The sequence below is a fragment of the Podarcis muralis genome, chromosome 10 (genome assembly GCF_964188315.1).
Source record: "Podarcis muralis chromosome 10, rPodMur119.hap1.1, whole genome shotgun sequence".
In the NCBI taxonomy this organism is placed as follows: Eukaryota; Metazoa; Chordata; class Lepidosauria; order Squamata; family Lacertidae; genus Podarcis; species Podarcis muralis.
In genome coordinates, this window is record NC_135664.1 from 3,943,409 (window position 1) to 3,958,929 (window position 15,521).

The window sequence follows — 15,521 nt, forward strand, 5'->3', positions numbered from 1 at the left end:
CCTTGCTGGGAATGGAGATTATTGCTGCAGGCGTGGTCTAATCTGACTATATCTGCAAAACTCCTCCTCCCTTCCACTTCAAGACCCTCACAAACAACAGACTTGGGCATTTTGGCAGGCCAAGCAAGGTATTTTGCTCTTCCTTCCTTTTGCTGTTCAAGTTATTTAACATCCAGGCTGAAGACAACTTCCAGAGATTGCTCCCTACTTTGTGACTATTCTGCTTGGCCCTAATAAAGGGCATTTCCCCAGATGACCTTTTATTGAGCATTCATCCCGAATGGTTTGCAGCGTTATCCCAAACTTTCCACCGCCATTTCCCCATCACTTTCCTCACGGCAAAATGCAGGCTTTGGGGGAAGTGAGTTTGTTGGCACATGACCCATCTCCTATAGCCCTGAATGTGCCAGCATGTGATCGAATCCCACTTGAAATTAACAAGAGTCTGGAAGCACCCAAATATAATGTGCTGCTGTCACTGCTTGGATCCCCCCCCCCCCCCGGGACTAAGACAGCTTGCTGCACGATTTGTGAGACCTGTAACTATTTTTACAGCTCACGCTCCTCTGAGGGCAAACCAAGTCCTTTGCAGAGCATGTCAGCCTCCTCTTCCCCTTGGTAAGGACAACTTGTTATTGAGAATCGTCTTCCTTTCCCAGCCTCGGCTTTAGTTCAGTTCCAGAATTATTGCAGGCACCAAAAACAGTAGAGCCAAGGTGCCTGCCTAATGGCAGTGGACAGGGAGTTCTGGGTTCTGCTGCACTGAAATATGGATTCCTTGCAAATGTGGAACAAATCCCGAATGGCAATGAACATGAAGGGTTCTTTTTCAAAGCGGAATCTTGCAAATACTTAATAGATTTGCTTTTCATCAGCCTTAAGATGCCATCTGCTGGAAGACAGGTGTCTGTGCAACCGCAGCTCAGAATCTCCTCAAACTTATAGGATGTGAAGCTTATAGGATGCAAACATGCATGCAATTATGTAGAGTGCATTGATATACCATGGTTGATACAGATAAACCATTTAAAAGGAAGGGAGAGGGGAGATCACACACTGGTTATTTTTTTCTTTCACAGGTGTCCTTTATTGTAAAAATGGGAGAAATAAAATTTGAGGAGTTTAGCAGGCTTGTAGGGGCAGTTCAGCCTGGACTTAAATTTGCTTTTAATCCAATTTAGCGTGAATTTAAGTGTGGTTTAGCAATAAAATACCTAGATTGAACTTCACACGTTTTCAACAAGAGATGTAGAACATTGAGCTGCAGAGCAAAAACACAGTATGATGATGATCAATGTAACAATATTTCCCCCCTGTCATGCCTTCAGGCAGCCTTTGTGTGTTCGTATCAATTTGATTTGCTTCAGAAGTTTTTAAATTATTATTATTATTATTTTATTTTGTCTTGCTGCTCAGCTGCATTTCTTTGCCTTGCAGCCATTTTTGGAAATGCTGAATGTGCAAGAAATGAATTTGGGTCATAGGAGGCGAGTTTCTCACTTCTCATTTTCAAGATCCCCTTCAACCTTCTGGTGCTGAATTATATAGTTATTGCTTCAGGCCTTCTCAGTCTCGCTCATTATATTTCAGCATCTCAAAAACTAGGAAATGACCTCACTTGCACTTAGATATTGCTTGTACATATAAAAATGTGCTTCACGGTGAATAAAATTCCATTCCCGTTCAACAAGGAAAATGTATTATTTAACCACAAATGGTTAAATTTCTTAAGATCCAGGCTGAAATTTCTTAATTTTCAGAATCATATGTAGGATCCTGCTCTTGTGTGAGCAGACTATCTTCATAATACACTGCTCAGGCAGTTCCAACTGATCCAAGCCTGTGCATAAGATGGGGGTGTAACCTTTGCAGTACAGTATCTTTTATCGGTCTTCCATGAATCAAGACTCCCATCTCCCAATAACTCATTACGAGCTGGGCAGATTCAGGTACCAGCCCAACTAATTATGAATTTTGGCAATGTTTCTTCATCAGACTAGGGAGACCCAGTCTGGAACCTGCTCAACTACAAATCTCAATTCACACTCTCTGGATAGATTGAAATAAAACTGGGGAAGCGGGGGGGGGGGATCGTATATTCTTATCTTTAGCGCAATGGAAGAATAAATTTGAATTGGTAACATACAAAAACTCTACTGTCTAGGGCTATTCTCACACTCATTATTTCTAGTTCATTGGGAAGCATGTGATAGCATTGGCCTATGTTTTGTTTTTGTTTTTTTAAATTGTGTCATCCAGCATTTAGCTTCCTCTTAGTTTTTGATTTAGGGGCATGACATAATCACCCTGTTGCTTTTTAGATTATTGAAATGTTTGTGTGTATGGCATTATCAGCCTTTGGATGCTCCTTCTCCACATAGGATAACGCTCTGTCCGTGTGTGTGTGTGTGTGTGTGTGTGTGTGTGTGTAGCATTGGTGCTGCATCCTGAAGCCTTTGTTGCACTCATCTGGAATTTTACTTGGTTCTATAATTTGAGTCGTTCTGATGGAACAGTCTTAACAGCAGATCAGTGTGTCCTTTATTTTGTTTTCCAGACCAACGGACATATCTCCACAAATGGAGATGTGTATCAAGAGCGGCTTGCACGTTTGGAAAATGACAAGGAATCTCTTGTACTTCAAGTAAGTTCTTTTCCAAGTTCGTTCCTTCTTTGTTTCTATGAAGAATAGAGCTTTTGATGTCAATTTGATCACTCTTGACTGTGGGTTCACACAGTCAAGTTTATATTCTCCCCTCCTTAAAATTGTATCAGATGTGCAGGGATCAAGGTGTAGAGAAAATGTTCTTGAAAGGAAGAAGAAAGGGAATTTTCCTTGAGGGGAAAAAACTACATTTCTCAGCTGCCATCAACTCCGGCTGGTGGCCCAGCTGCACCCTTATCTGCCAAAGAGAGCTTCACTTCTGTTGTTTATGCTTTGATAATCTCTAGGTTAGATCACTGCAACATGTTATACATAGGGATGCCTCTGAAGATGATTCAGAAACTTCAGCTGGTACAGAATTTGGTGGCCAGGTTGCTCACAGGCAAGACGGCTTCAGCATATAACACTGATCCTGGCCCAGCTGCACTGGTTGCCGGTTAGTTTCCAGGCCCAGTTCAAAGTGCTGGTTTTGAGCTAAAAAGCCTTAAACCACAATACCTAAAGGATTACCTCTCCTCATATCATCTGAGGGCCTTCTTTGTGTGCCTCCTCCATGAGAGGTCAAGAGAGTGACAACACAGAAACAGGTCTTTTCTGTGGTGGCTCCTCGCTTGTGGAGCCACTCCAGGGAAGCTTGTCTGATGCCTTCATTACTTATCTTTAGGGACCTGGCAAAAACTTTCCTCTACAACCAGGCCTTTGACCTCTAACTGTAGCCTTTTAAAAGTGGGTGTGATGTTTTTAATGTACAGTTGTATCTTGGAAGTCGAATGGAATCCATTCCACTTCCAAAACGTTCGGAAACCAAAGCACGGCTTCCAATTGGCTGCAGGAAGCCCCGTCAGATGTTTGGCTTCCAAAAATAGTTCGCAAAAATCACTTCCAGGTTTGCAGAGCCAAAATGTTAGTGAACTAAGCTGTTAGAAAACCAAGGTACGACTGTATTTCTTTTTCCTCTTGTTTTAATATATCTGTATAGGGCTTTTGTCTGTCTGTCTGTTTCTTTGTAAGCTGCTTTGGCTTTCTCTGGGCAAGATAAAGTAAATAATAATAATGATGATGATGATGATGATGATGATGATGATGATGTTGTTGATGATGATGCAGTTCATCATGACACATTTTCCATGTGTCAGTATGACTGTGCATGCTGTTCCCATGTCCATTTTATGTTTACAAACTGTATTCTTAGTGGAGCCTCCAGTGGCAGGGTATATTTATTTGTAAATTAAGTATTATCTCCCTCTTGACCCTCATGGAGAAATTTGCTGGCAGGGTGAATATAATCATTCTTAGTTATATGGTAAGAATTGCTGTGGTAACTTTTGTGCCCTTGTTCTGTCTTTAGTAAATAAAACCTGCTTTATTAAGGGAAAGTACTATTGGTGGAAAGGACTATTCAAGATAAAAATATTAACTACATAGAAGAAAAAGCCTTGCTGAGGAAGAATCAGCGTAGCTTCTGCAAAAGGAAGTCCCTCCTCGTTTATATTTGAGAGTCTCCACAAGCATCTGAAAAGAGATAGTCCAGCAGATGTTGCATATTTGGGCTTCCACGTAGCCTTTGACAACATTCCTCACCAAAACCTCCTAAATAAACTTTGCAGTAATCCGAACAAGGATAGGTTATTTTTGCAGATTAGCTACTGGCTAAACAACAGAAAGCACAGAACAAGAATAAATAGGCGGTTCTCATAGAGGAAAGTAAAAAGTTAAAAGAACTCCCATATTAGGCTTAAGTTTATCAGAACAAGTTAACTCAAGTCTGTAGGAAAATTCTGTCTCCTAAGGGAACTGGTTATGTATGTGGATGGAAAGTTTAGTCCTGACGTGCTCTGATTGTCCTTTGCCATTCCTATAGATTTGTCTTATCAATAGTGGTTTGTAGGTCTGCCCTGATCGTAGCTGGTGGTTGTTCGGATAATCAGAAATATAAAACATATCCATCACCATCTTTTTGTTAGTTAGTTAGTTAGTTAGGTAGTTAGTTAGTTAGTTAAGTAACTCCAGATGGAAATGTCCTACTTAGAAATGAGGTGCATTGATAGATCTGTGTATCCTGTTTTTGTGCAGGTGAGTGTCCTTACTGACCAGGTGGATGCTCAAGGAGAAAAGATAAGAGATCTGGAGCTCTGCCTAGACGAACACAGAGAGAAGCTGAATGCCACAGAAGAAATGCTGCAGCAGGTATTGATGGAAATAGATTTTTTTTAAAAAGTTGGTTTTTCTATCAGTCTTTGTTGCTTTTTTGCAGCTATTTTAGTATTAATTATTATGTTGCTTTTGTTAATGGGTCTATTTAAAATGTAAAAGGAAGTGAAAATGGGGCTTTCCTGCCCTAAACTATTCAAATTGTGAACCAGTTTGAATAAAATGGCAAGTGTACTGATGGTATAAAATAAACCACTGGTCCACATTAGAAGAAGAAGAAGAGAAGAAGAAGAGTTTGGATTTGCTATCCCGCCTTATCACTACCCGAAGGATTCTCAAAGCGGCTAACATTCTCCTTTCCCTTCCTCCCCCACAACAAACACTCTGTGAGGTGAGTGGGGCTGAGAGACTTCAAAGAAGTGTGACTGGCCTAAGGTCACCCAGCAGCTGCAGGTAGAGGAGTGGGGAATCGAACCCGTTTCACCAGATTACGAGTCCACCGCTCTTAACCACTACACCACACTGGCTCTGCATTCGCTCACAAATTAGACCTGCATTTTTTCCCCCCAACAATTTTTATTGGTTTTTCACATTTTATAAAGACATAACACACACGTATAAGACAAAGACAAAGAACATGTATAATTTCGAAAATCTTACTTTCTTAACTTTGGTCCTTGACTTCCCCCCACCCCCCCTTCATACATCCCAATTCCCATAATTATGTCAGCAAGTTATTATTTTCTCTCCTTACCATGTTAGTATTGCATCTTTTGTAAAAAAAAAATTAGTTCTGTCCTAAGTTGGACTCAAATTCCCTTCCATCGATTTCCCATTTTTTATTAAACATCAATCATATTGACTAGACCCAAAAATCATTAGTATTTAAAAAAAAAAAAAAAAAAAAAAAAAAGAAAAAAAAATCTGTTTCCCCCCCCCCTCCCCTCCCCGGTTCGTCCCTTCCCAAGTACTTGTCCACAATAACAGTTCTTAGCCTGGATTCCTGACATCCGAGGCTTTCAAGTCTCTTTCAGTCCCTCTCCGCCGGTTTTGTTGGTAGTCCTTTATGTTGGCCTTTGGGTCTCGAAGGAGTTCTATCCCAATCAAGCCAGGTTTTCTTCCCACCAGGAAACTTAGAAACAACTGCTGCAAAAGTTCCACCAGTCCTTCATATTCAGAATGGAGGCCCCAATCATATTTCTTCTTTCTTTTGAGTTCTTGAATTCCAGGTACTCCAGGGGGCTCCTCCTTCGTCTTTCGCATCTTTTGCAGATTTGTATTCCATGTAATCCAAGGGTCTTCTTGTTTATAATCCACATGTATAGGCTTCTGGTTGTTGCTTTCCATCTGTACTTTCTCCTTTCCTTGTTTAGTCTCCTTCAATTCTTGAGATATCTCTTCCAATTCAGCTGCAGATTTTTTCTCACATTCAGCAGAGCTGCTTATTCCAGAAGTCAAGGTCGTGAGTTGTTTATTCATAGCCAGACTCTGCTCTTGTAAAATTCCCACCAAGTGGAACATTCTTTTTATTTCAACTAGTAAATTTCCATCCGCAGCCATTGTAATGTCCAGAGTTCCCCCTAGAGGGAATCTGGTTACTTAGTAATCTTTTCCCAACAGTCCTTTGCCTCGTTCTTTGTTTCTTTGTTTCCAACCACTTTAATTCAATTGTATCACATTTAGTCCAGGGAAATCTTAAGTAACACACTTTTTCACTTTAAATTGCCCGTTTGACAGCTTTGACAGCTGTCAAACTCCTTCCCTCTTCAGCAGGCTCAAAAACAGGACGCTCCCGGGCCCGGGAGGGGGGGTTACACACAACAAAAGAAAAGCTTCTAAAATTCCACTCTTACACTCCAGCTCAAAACTTCTTTTGTCAAATCGTGAAAGTTAATGTCTTTTTAACTCACCCCAAAGGGGTAGGCTCTCCAACTTAGTTCTCCTGCTCTTGCTTTAAATCGTCTGCAGGAGGGGGGGTGCGGACTTCCCTTTGACACATCCCCCGGTCATATCAAATTCACAGGAAAATATTTTAAAGTCCGAATTCCAATCTACTCACGGGTTGCTTCTTTTCGGGTCCGAATTTAAGGAAAAAAGTCAGCGCTCTTCAGCCATGGCACACGGCTCCGCTCCGCTGGGGTAGCGGTCTACTCCCAGCACCACGCCACTCTCCGTACCCTCTCCGTAGCCTTTAAAAAGGCTCTTCGTGGGTCGGGGGGGCGCTTAAGGTGCCCACCGAGTCACAAGTCCGCAGGCATCCGCGCCTGCGGTTTTTGAGGGTCTCCGCGTCGCCGTCGCGGCAAGACCCGTCCCCAGCGGAGCCGATTCCCTCCAGAGCTCGGAGAGAATCCGCCATTAGCTGTTCGCGCCAACCCGGAAGTCTAGACCTGCATTGTGACTAGATGCAAAGTAGGATGTTGGGTCTTTAGAAGTTCTGAAGAAGGATTTTTACCAGTGCACTTTTTATTCCTGCAGGCTATGATTTTATTTATTTGTCTATTTAAAACACTACTGCCCTTCAAAATTCTAAATATTATCAATAAAATAAATGTGTTAAAATGCAGGAAATCCATCAACACCCACAGTTAACCAATTGCACCTGCTGAAATCCCCATAGGATTAGCATAGGAGCAATGTCCCATTTGCTTACTGGCCAGTAAACTAAAAACTCCTAATCTCATCGGAGGAATAGTTGTCACTGACTAAATTTCCTTTCAGGAAGCTATTTTGGTTTGCTTGGTCTGCAGTCCTAATGCCACACAACTGACAGTAAGCCCATTAAATTCAGTAGGACTGACTTCTGAGTAGATATACTTAGGAGTGTGCTGTTGCCATAGGTTTTTTCTTGTTTTGAACTTGGAGGTCTGCGTTTATGGTGATATGAAAATCCAACAAATAGCTCTCAAATGAATCAATTCTTCTTATCAGGAGCTCTTAAGCAGAACATCCCTTGAAACTCAAAAGCTAGACCTTATGGCAGAAGTTTCCAACTTGAAGCTCAAGCTGACAGCTGTGGAAAAGGATCGACTTCATTATGAAGACAGATACAGAGACACAGAGGTAAGGTAGATAACTCATGGCTGAAACTTTTGTATCTTGTAATTCCTCAAACAAAAGTTTGTTTTGATATTTGTGGTGGAGGAGTGATATTTTTATATCCTTTTTACTGTTAAAAATGAAGCTTGTCGTTTAGGATTTGCCTAGACCAGAGGTTTTCAACCTTTTTGAGTCCACGGCTCCCTTAACCAACCACATTTTTACTGCATCACCCCTATGGGACTCAGGAGCCCAGTTAGGTCACCCCTTGCCTGCCTGGGAGCCTCTCACCCTCTTTCAAACATCCTCCCTTGTGGAGTGTTTCCTCAGCCTCCTTGCCCTCTCCCCTTTCCTTGGGAGTCCTCTGGGCAGATGCTGCCGCTGTCCCTGGTCTCTGAGCTGCCCTTCTCCCAAACAGAGGGGCCTTTCAGAGGCACCCTTCGCCTGCGGAGCTTATAGCCAGGGCTAGTGCAATAAACAGCTATGTAAACCTTTGGGAGGCAGAGATGTGAGGGGGCATCCGAGGAGGGAGGGAGGAAAGAGAGAGAGAAGCCGGTGTTGCCAGTGGTACCCCTGACCAACATTCAGGGCACCCCAGCGTGCCATGGCACACTGGTTGAAGACCACTGGCATCGGCCATCACAAAAATACATGCACAACTTGTGACCTGCCAGAGCAACTGTTGTCCACCAGTTCCGCATTGTGAGCTGCTGGTCCCATGCAAATCACAAAAACCGGAGGTTCAGTTGAAGTATTTGGGTTCAGGATTCAGCCTGATCAGTCATTTAAGTTAAAATACTGGAATTCTTCATTCAGTCCCTCTTATGTTGGATGCAGTCCAGAATAACAGAGTGTAATAAATAAGTATGAAAAAGAAATCGGAATAATCAGAAATAGTAAAGGTACAGCAGCAGTTTGCTTGGAAGCTTGTACAAAGGAATTCATGTATCTTGTAATTGACAAGATTGTTCAGATTCTCTTCCAAAAGTACTTTTACCTATTACAAGATAGAGGGTTTTTTCATGCCATTCTTGTCTGCTCTCTAGAAGTATCTGGTTGCTCACTATGGGAAACAGAAAGCTGCAAGTGCACGAATCATAGGTCTGCTCTAGCAGGCCTGCTTTTTACAGCAGCTAACCAGATGCTTCTAGGGAGGGCAGGAAGAATGTTTCTCCCTCTTCCTGGAAATTGGTACCCAGAGGGATCCTGCCTCTGAACAGTTAGTCATCATAGTCAATAGCAGCCATAGACCTCTCCTAACCAAATTAGTCTTTTAGATTCAAAGGTATATAAAGTTATGGCCGTTGGCACATCAGGTGTCCATGAACTTCATAGATGAAGTACTTCTGTGAATAATTTCTGTCTGCCAGGAGTTCCCACACTCCCACACCCACAGGTCTCTGAAATAATGAGGTTTAGGTTCATAGATTCATAGAAGTGTAAAGTTGGAAGGGTCATTTAGTCAAAGCCTCTGCAATGCAGCAATCTTTTGCCCAAGGTGGGGCTCAAACCCAAGCTCATGACTGAGCTATGCCAGGCAAGCAAATGCTCCGGAAGAGGTTTAGTCATGCTGGCCGCATGAACCAGAAAACTGTCTGTGGACAAACGCCGGCTCCCTTGGCCTGAAGCGAGATGAGCGCCGCATCCCATAGTCACCTTTTACTGGACTTAACCATCCTGGGGTCCTGTACCTTTATCTTTTTTTACCTAGTAACTTACTACATTTGGAAAACAAAGCTCTCAAGTAGGCTGAGGGTGTGTGTGTGTCTATGTGCCCCAGGGTGTGCACACATGGTCACACGTGTGTGTGTGTGTGTGTATTCACTAAAGTTGGCTTGCTTGAACATTTCTGTCTCATTCAACTTTGATCTCTTTCAGTGCCAGTAAGAACAGTTAGAAAGAGGATTCCAACTGCTTTGCTTTACTCTCCCATGAATTTTCAGTTTAAAATAACAGTTACTTTTCCTGCCTTATACTTTTTAAATAGGGCTTGATGCAAGAAATTAATGAATTGCGGCTAAAAGTAGGAGAAATGGACAGTGAGAGACTTCAGTATGAGAAAAAGCTTAAATCTACCAAAGTAAGTAATGTGAGCTGTGTGTGAGAGGTTGAAAGGCTGTTTTCAAAACCCGAACTTAGAAAAGAGGGTTGTCTGCTTTTGAAAAAAGAATCACGGGGGCACGAATACTTCATCATACTTTATTATACTTTGATATTTGTAGGCATTTTATAAAGAGGTGGTTCACTGATGTGGCAGTCCACAAACTGTAGCCGTAGAGGTGTGCAGGGTTGTAAATCCAGGCAGAATCTGCTTGTCAGGCAGGGTGGAGTCGCTGTGGTATCGTCCTGGAAGAGGGACTGCTGTTTCTTGCTGGCAGGGAGAGCAGCCGAGGTTGGATGAGGTGTGAGGTGAGGTGGCAGGAAGGCTGGAGTAGTGCAGATGAACCAGCAGAGCCAACTCAGGCGCTCCTGAATTGCATTTTTGCCATGTGGACCTTCCTGCTACTTTGCCCCTCCTGGATAGCAACAGCAGCCCACTGCCAGGAAGCTGGCGTAGCTGCTCCCCCTCATGCAGCAAGTCACTTCTGCATCTGGGATCACATACAGGTGATGTTCATATGAGCTGGTGCATCCAGATAGGAAGTAACATGTATGATTGTAGTGTATTTTTGAGCCACGCCAGCAGTCCCAAAGGCGATCCTGGTGTATTTATCTCATAGAGAACCCATTGCACAGAACGTTGCACAGCTTATGTAAGAATCCTTTGAGAAACTGGAAGAAAGTTCCATGAAATCCACTCTGGTTTATTTGGACTTAAATGTGTTTCGAGGTTACCAGCATGAGTTTGACCAAACTGCGGGAGGTAGTGGAGGACAGAGGTGCCTGGCGTGCTCTGGTCCATGGGGTCACGAAGAGTCGGACACGACTAAACGACTAAACAACAACAGTGTTTCTCGGGGGATCATTTTTAGCCTTGTTTCTTTTCTGTCTTTACTTCTCTTTCACTCCTCTGTCTCTATTACCAGTCTTTAATGGCCAAACTTTCTAGCATGAAAATCAAAGTGGGCCAGATGCAGTATGAAAAGCAGCGGATGGAACAAAAATGCCAAATGTTAAAGGTGTGGTAGATTGGTTGGGCCTGGTTTTCAACTCATTTCTTTACCACAGCGTTTTGTGACCCCCTGTTCCATTTTGTGTTTCCGCCTTGTTGTTGGAGTTTGTGTGTGCTCTTCAAAAGATAACTGTTTTCCCTGCACATTTGCTTTTTTAAAAACAGTTTTCATTTGGGTCTGTAATGAGGGCAGTCAGTGCCCAGGATGAATTTTTAACCATGGCCTCAATAACATGAATGTGTTGACTAGATCATTCATTGATAGTGGGCATGTCTACACTAAAGACTTAAAGAGGTTTAGCACTTCTGTCTTCTCAGAGAACCCTTGGAATTGCTTTTACTCCCCTGCTCCCAGGGTGTTTAGGGGAAGCAGTACTGGGTGAAAGTGGTATAATACTAATATAAGACAGTCTTGTAGATATGGATATGAATACACCCACCCATAGCCATATACACACACACACACATGTGGAGTTTCCTGTTCAGCACTTGGTGGGAAGGAGAATGGTCAAGTATATGCTTTGTTTGTAGGAGGCCCACAGTTCCATCTCTGGTGCCTCCAAGTAGGGCTGCAAAAGTCTTTGGCTTGAAACCCCCGAGAGCAGCTGCCAGCCAGTGTCAGCAGAACTGGTCTGACCCAATATAAGGCTGCCTCCTATGTTACAATTGCCAGTTGTGTGTGTGGATAACACTATTTATGGCCTGAGCAATACATGGGGTTTGTTCTTACAAGAAATCTCCATATCTTTCCATAGTACATGGCAGTTTCATATGTATTCTTCCCTCTTCCATCTACCCAAAATATCATACATACATTATTTCACTGCACTGTTAAATTAGATTTTATGCTATGAGCATGCCTCGAGTTGTTTTTTGGTTTACCGCATTAAGGCTGAAATCCAGTGCACACTTACCTGGGAGTAAGTGGCTCTCATTTCAGAGGTAGACATGCCTAGGACTCCTTAATGCAACACTTGGCGAAAGTGTTTCATGCATGTCTAAAAGGTGAATAAAATCCTTTTAGTGTCACTTTTCAAATTCAAATGAAGACATTATTAAACATTTAAATTGGAGATGGGATTGCTGTGATTGGGAGGCCGGCTGCCCATTCATTTTGTGATGCAGGGAGAAATTGTTTGTTGTAAAGACTGTAAAAGGTTTGATGAGGGCCCTGTGGAACGCCCTCCCACCAGATGTCAAGGAAATAAACAACTATCTGACTTTTTGAAGACATCTGAAGGCGGATGGAAGTTTTTAATGTTTGATGTTTTATCACTTTTTTATTATTAATAATATTCTGTTGGAAGCTACCCAGAGTGGCTGGGGAAAACCAGCCAGAGGGGAGGGTTATAAATTATTATTATTATTATTATTATTATTATTATTATTATTATTATTAGTTTCTAAAATGAATTTTAATCTGAAGACCATCTCCAACTTAAATGATTAACTTCAGTTTAGGACCGCCTTTTAAAACACAAAGCTAGTTTTTAAACAGATGTGTTGATTTTCTGTTTGCGCAGGAAGAACTGTCATCATTAAAAGATAAATTAGAACAGAAGGAAGCTGAGATAAAACAGTTGCAAGAGAGACTGGCTCACCAGGTGAAAGGAGATGGGGTGGACATAAATGACAGAGGTAAGGAAACCGGCATTGAGGCTCCCTAAAGCCATGGTGTATCTACTGTGGTCTGTGGTTTATGACTTGTCCGTTCTAGAAAAAGGCTCAGTTAAACCTACAGACATAGGCTGGTGTATTAGGGTCACCATATTTCAAAAGTGAAAATCCAGACACAAAAGTTCTTGATTGAGCTTTTTTTTTGGGAAATCGAACACACACTTCCTTGTTGTGTTGGCAAAAACCTAGACATTTTGCTGATTTTTTTGAAATTACCCTTGAACGTATGGCAACCCTAGATGTATGCATTTTCTGCTGTTTAATTGCAGGAAGAATTAGAATTGTCGTGTTGGAAGGGACCAGGGAGTTGGTCGTCTAGTCCAGTGTTTCCCAACCTTGGGCCTCCAGTTGTTTTTGGACTACAACTCCCATCATCCCTAGCTAGCAAGACCAGTGGTCAGGGATGATGGGAATTGTAGTTCAAAAACAGCTGGAGGCCCAAGGTTGGGAAACACTGGTCTAGTCCAACCGCCTGCAATGCAGGAATCTTTTGCCCAACGTGGGGCTCAAACCCACAACCCTGAGATTGAGAGTCTCATGCTCTACCAACTGAGCTATCCCAGAAGCTGCCACTTCTCAAATCTCAACCCATATGCATTTTAAAAGACACCCTTCATAGAAAAAGTAATAAACAGACTGGGTCATACCATCTTCATTTGCACATGGCATCTCCCTAGGACCTGATTTTTTCCCATGGATGGGTCAGGTTCTCAGGGAAATACTAGTCTCCAATAAACATGGTAAACTATAGGTGGCCTGGTTGTTGCTTTCTGTTTGTTGTAAAGGGGAGAGGTTATGTACAGGTGCACAAGACTCAAACTAGGTTAAAATTTATTTCTGGAAAGTAATGAGTGAACAAACCTGGAGAATGTTGACTTCTGCATGGCTAAGATAGTAGCATATTTGGGATTTAAGTTGGCTGAATGCTGGCAGGACAATGTATAACTGCTTCTCTTTGTTGCTTAGCAACATAACAAAGCATAACAAAGCAACAATTAACATATATTTAAATTCATTTCTCCATGGTCTGCATTTTATTTCCACATAGGACTGCTTTATTTGTCATGAGTGGTTATGTTTAAATGATCATGGATCTGCAAAATTACTCTAGGAAATTACTATCCTCTAGGATGTATTACTAGGAATAAAAGATATGTTCACATGTTCAGATTGGGATGAATTCCTTGATAGAGTAAAATACAATCAAGAGAGAAAATAGAGCTTATTTATTTATTTTAAATACTGATGACTGTCCTATAATCATTGCTCTCAAAGTGATTTAAAGCAAAATAAAATACACAATAACATATATCATAGACAGAACAGCAGAGTTTTAAGAGCGAGCGGATAAAAATTAACATTCCTAAAATGCTCGCTGAAATAAAAATGTCTCAAAGAGACACTGAAATCCATACAGCTTTGCCATCTGAGGATAAGTTATTATGTAAACAAATCCCAAGTTGAGCAGTTTTGAGAGATCCTGGGTATTATCGTGTGTCAGTGACAGATTCTAAAACAATATATTTCAAAAATTAATTAATGGTGAGGCTACGGCAGCATGAATCTCCTAAGTACATGGATGGGAGACCACTGGAATATAAGCATTCGAAAGGAAAGATGATTTGCAAATATAAAAAATAAATAAATAAAAAGATTACCATAGTAATTATTATAAATAGTTGTATCTTGGCAAGTTCAAAATAGGGATGGGGATGTATGTAAAAATGTGCTGAATTCTTCCATCTGTGAAGAGATTTGTGCGATAAGATACAAAACCTAGAGTCACTTTTATGAAATTTGTTAGGGGATGCAGCTCAAACACTACTTTATTATATGAATCATGAATAAGGACTGTACTATGTATGACTTTTTTAAAATTACTGTTGAAATTGCTTTAATGCTTATAAACTCCATCTAACTTCAAATTCAATGGGTTTTCCTGCACAGATGAAAATTGTAAAAAGAAGCTCAAAGACAAAAGTAAGGTTTTTGGTGTCTTTCCACAAGAACTTACATTTGACACACTTTTCCAGTACAGCTTTCTGCATGTGTCATATAAAACAATTTTAACAAAATGCTGTTAGACTGCTTCATCTTCCATCCTCATTTTCAATGGAAATCCAAATGGAAAGAGTAAAATGAAATCTTGCATTTTAAATCTTCAATTTTTTTGTTTCAAACTAGAAAGCATTTGATCTTGCCTAAGAAATAAACTAAATATTTAATAAACATCGTTCTATTTTAATCTGTTTGCCAGGATTAATCTCAGCATAGGCTATATTTATATATTCTTTTCTCACAAGAACAATCTATTTTCTTTTTGGTTTATTTTATATCTTTCTATTTTTGGTACCCCTAAGAGGAAAAGCAATTGGGCCATAAGGCCACTTAGAATTAAGGATGCTGTCAAGAGACATTGGTTTCAGCAGGCTAACTTTGTGGGTTAGTTTCCCACCTAATGCAGAACCATGACCTGGCATTGCATGAACCCTGTGCTTGCGTGTTCCAGTGCTTTCTCTCACTACTGATTTAATGAAAAAACATCCAAACAGGGCAAACTATTCTTTGTGCAAACCATAGTTTGAATGTCATTTGTGCACAAACTATAGCTTTTCTACTTTGCATGTAACTACAACCTATGATTTGGTACTAAATTGGCAATGAGGAACTAAACTGGAGCACACAGAATAGCATCATAGAATTGTAGAGTTGGAAAGTACACCTCTTACACATGAGGTGGGGGGGAGAAGGAAGCACAGAACTTCTTCATGTAATACCAGACCATGGTTGGTGTTGCACCTGAGACAGGTTGCAGTTGGATTGTGACCATGGAATACAATGATATTCAGCTTTGCTCCACTGATACTTGAGTGTTTTTGG

The 15,521-nt window shown here is 41.3% G+C and overlaps 1 protein-coding gene and 1 non-coding gene across 19 annotated transcripts in view; one reads left to right on the forward strand and one right to left on the reverse strand.

The window, feature by feature from the left end:
• The window catches only part of PPFIBP1 (PPFIB scaffold protein 1), a 120,013-nt gene that overhangs the window by 73,849 nt on the left and 30,643 nt on the right, over positions 1-15,521 (forward strand). For 7 of the 18 annotated variants that reach the window (XM_077935707.1, XM_077935708.1, XM_077935709.1 and 4 more), the window contains exons 4-10: positions 2,558-2,644; positions 4,739-4,852; positions 7,745-7,876; positions 9,840-9,932; positions 10,879-10,971; positions 12,488-12,602; positions 14,589-14,621. In XM_077935707.1, the coding sequence (XP_077791833.1) occupies positions 2,558-2,644; positions 4,739-4,852; positions 7,745-7,876; positions 9,840-9,932; positions 10,879-10,971; positions 12,488-12,602; positions 14,589-14,621 (667 nt within the window). The remainder of the gene's footprint in view (positions 1-2,557; positions 2,645-4,738; positions 4,853-7,744; positions 7,877-9,839; positions 9,933-10,878; positions 10,972-12,487; positions 12,603-14,588; positions 14,622-15,521) is intronic. The other 11 variants (XM_077935715.1, XM_077935722.1, XM_077935716.1 and 8 more) reach the window with 3 other exon arrangements.
• Positions 13,133-13,208, reverse strand: TRNAE-CUC (transfer RNA glutamic acid (anticodon CUC)). Its single transcript has one exon. It is a non-coding gene; the product is annotated as a tRNA-Glu (tRNA).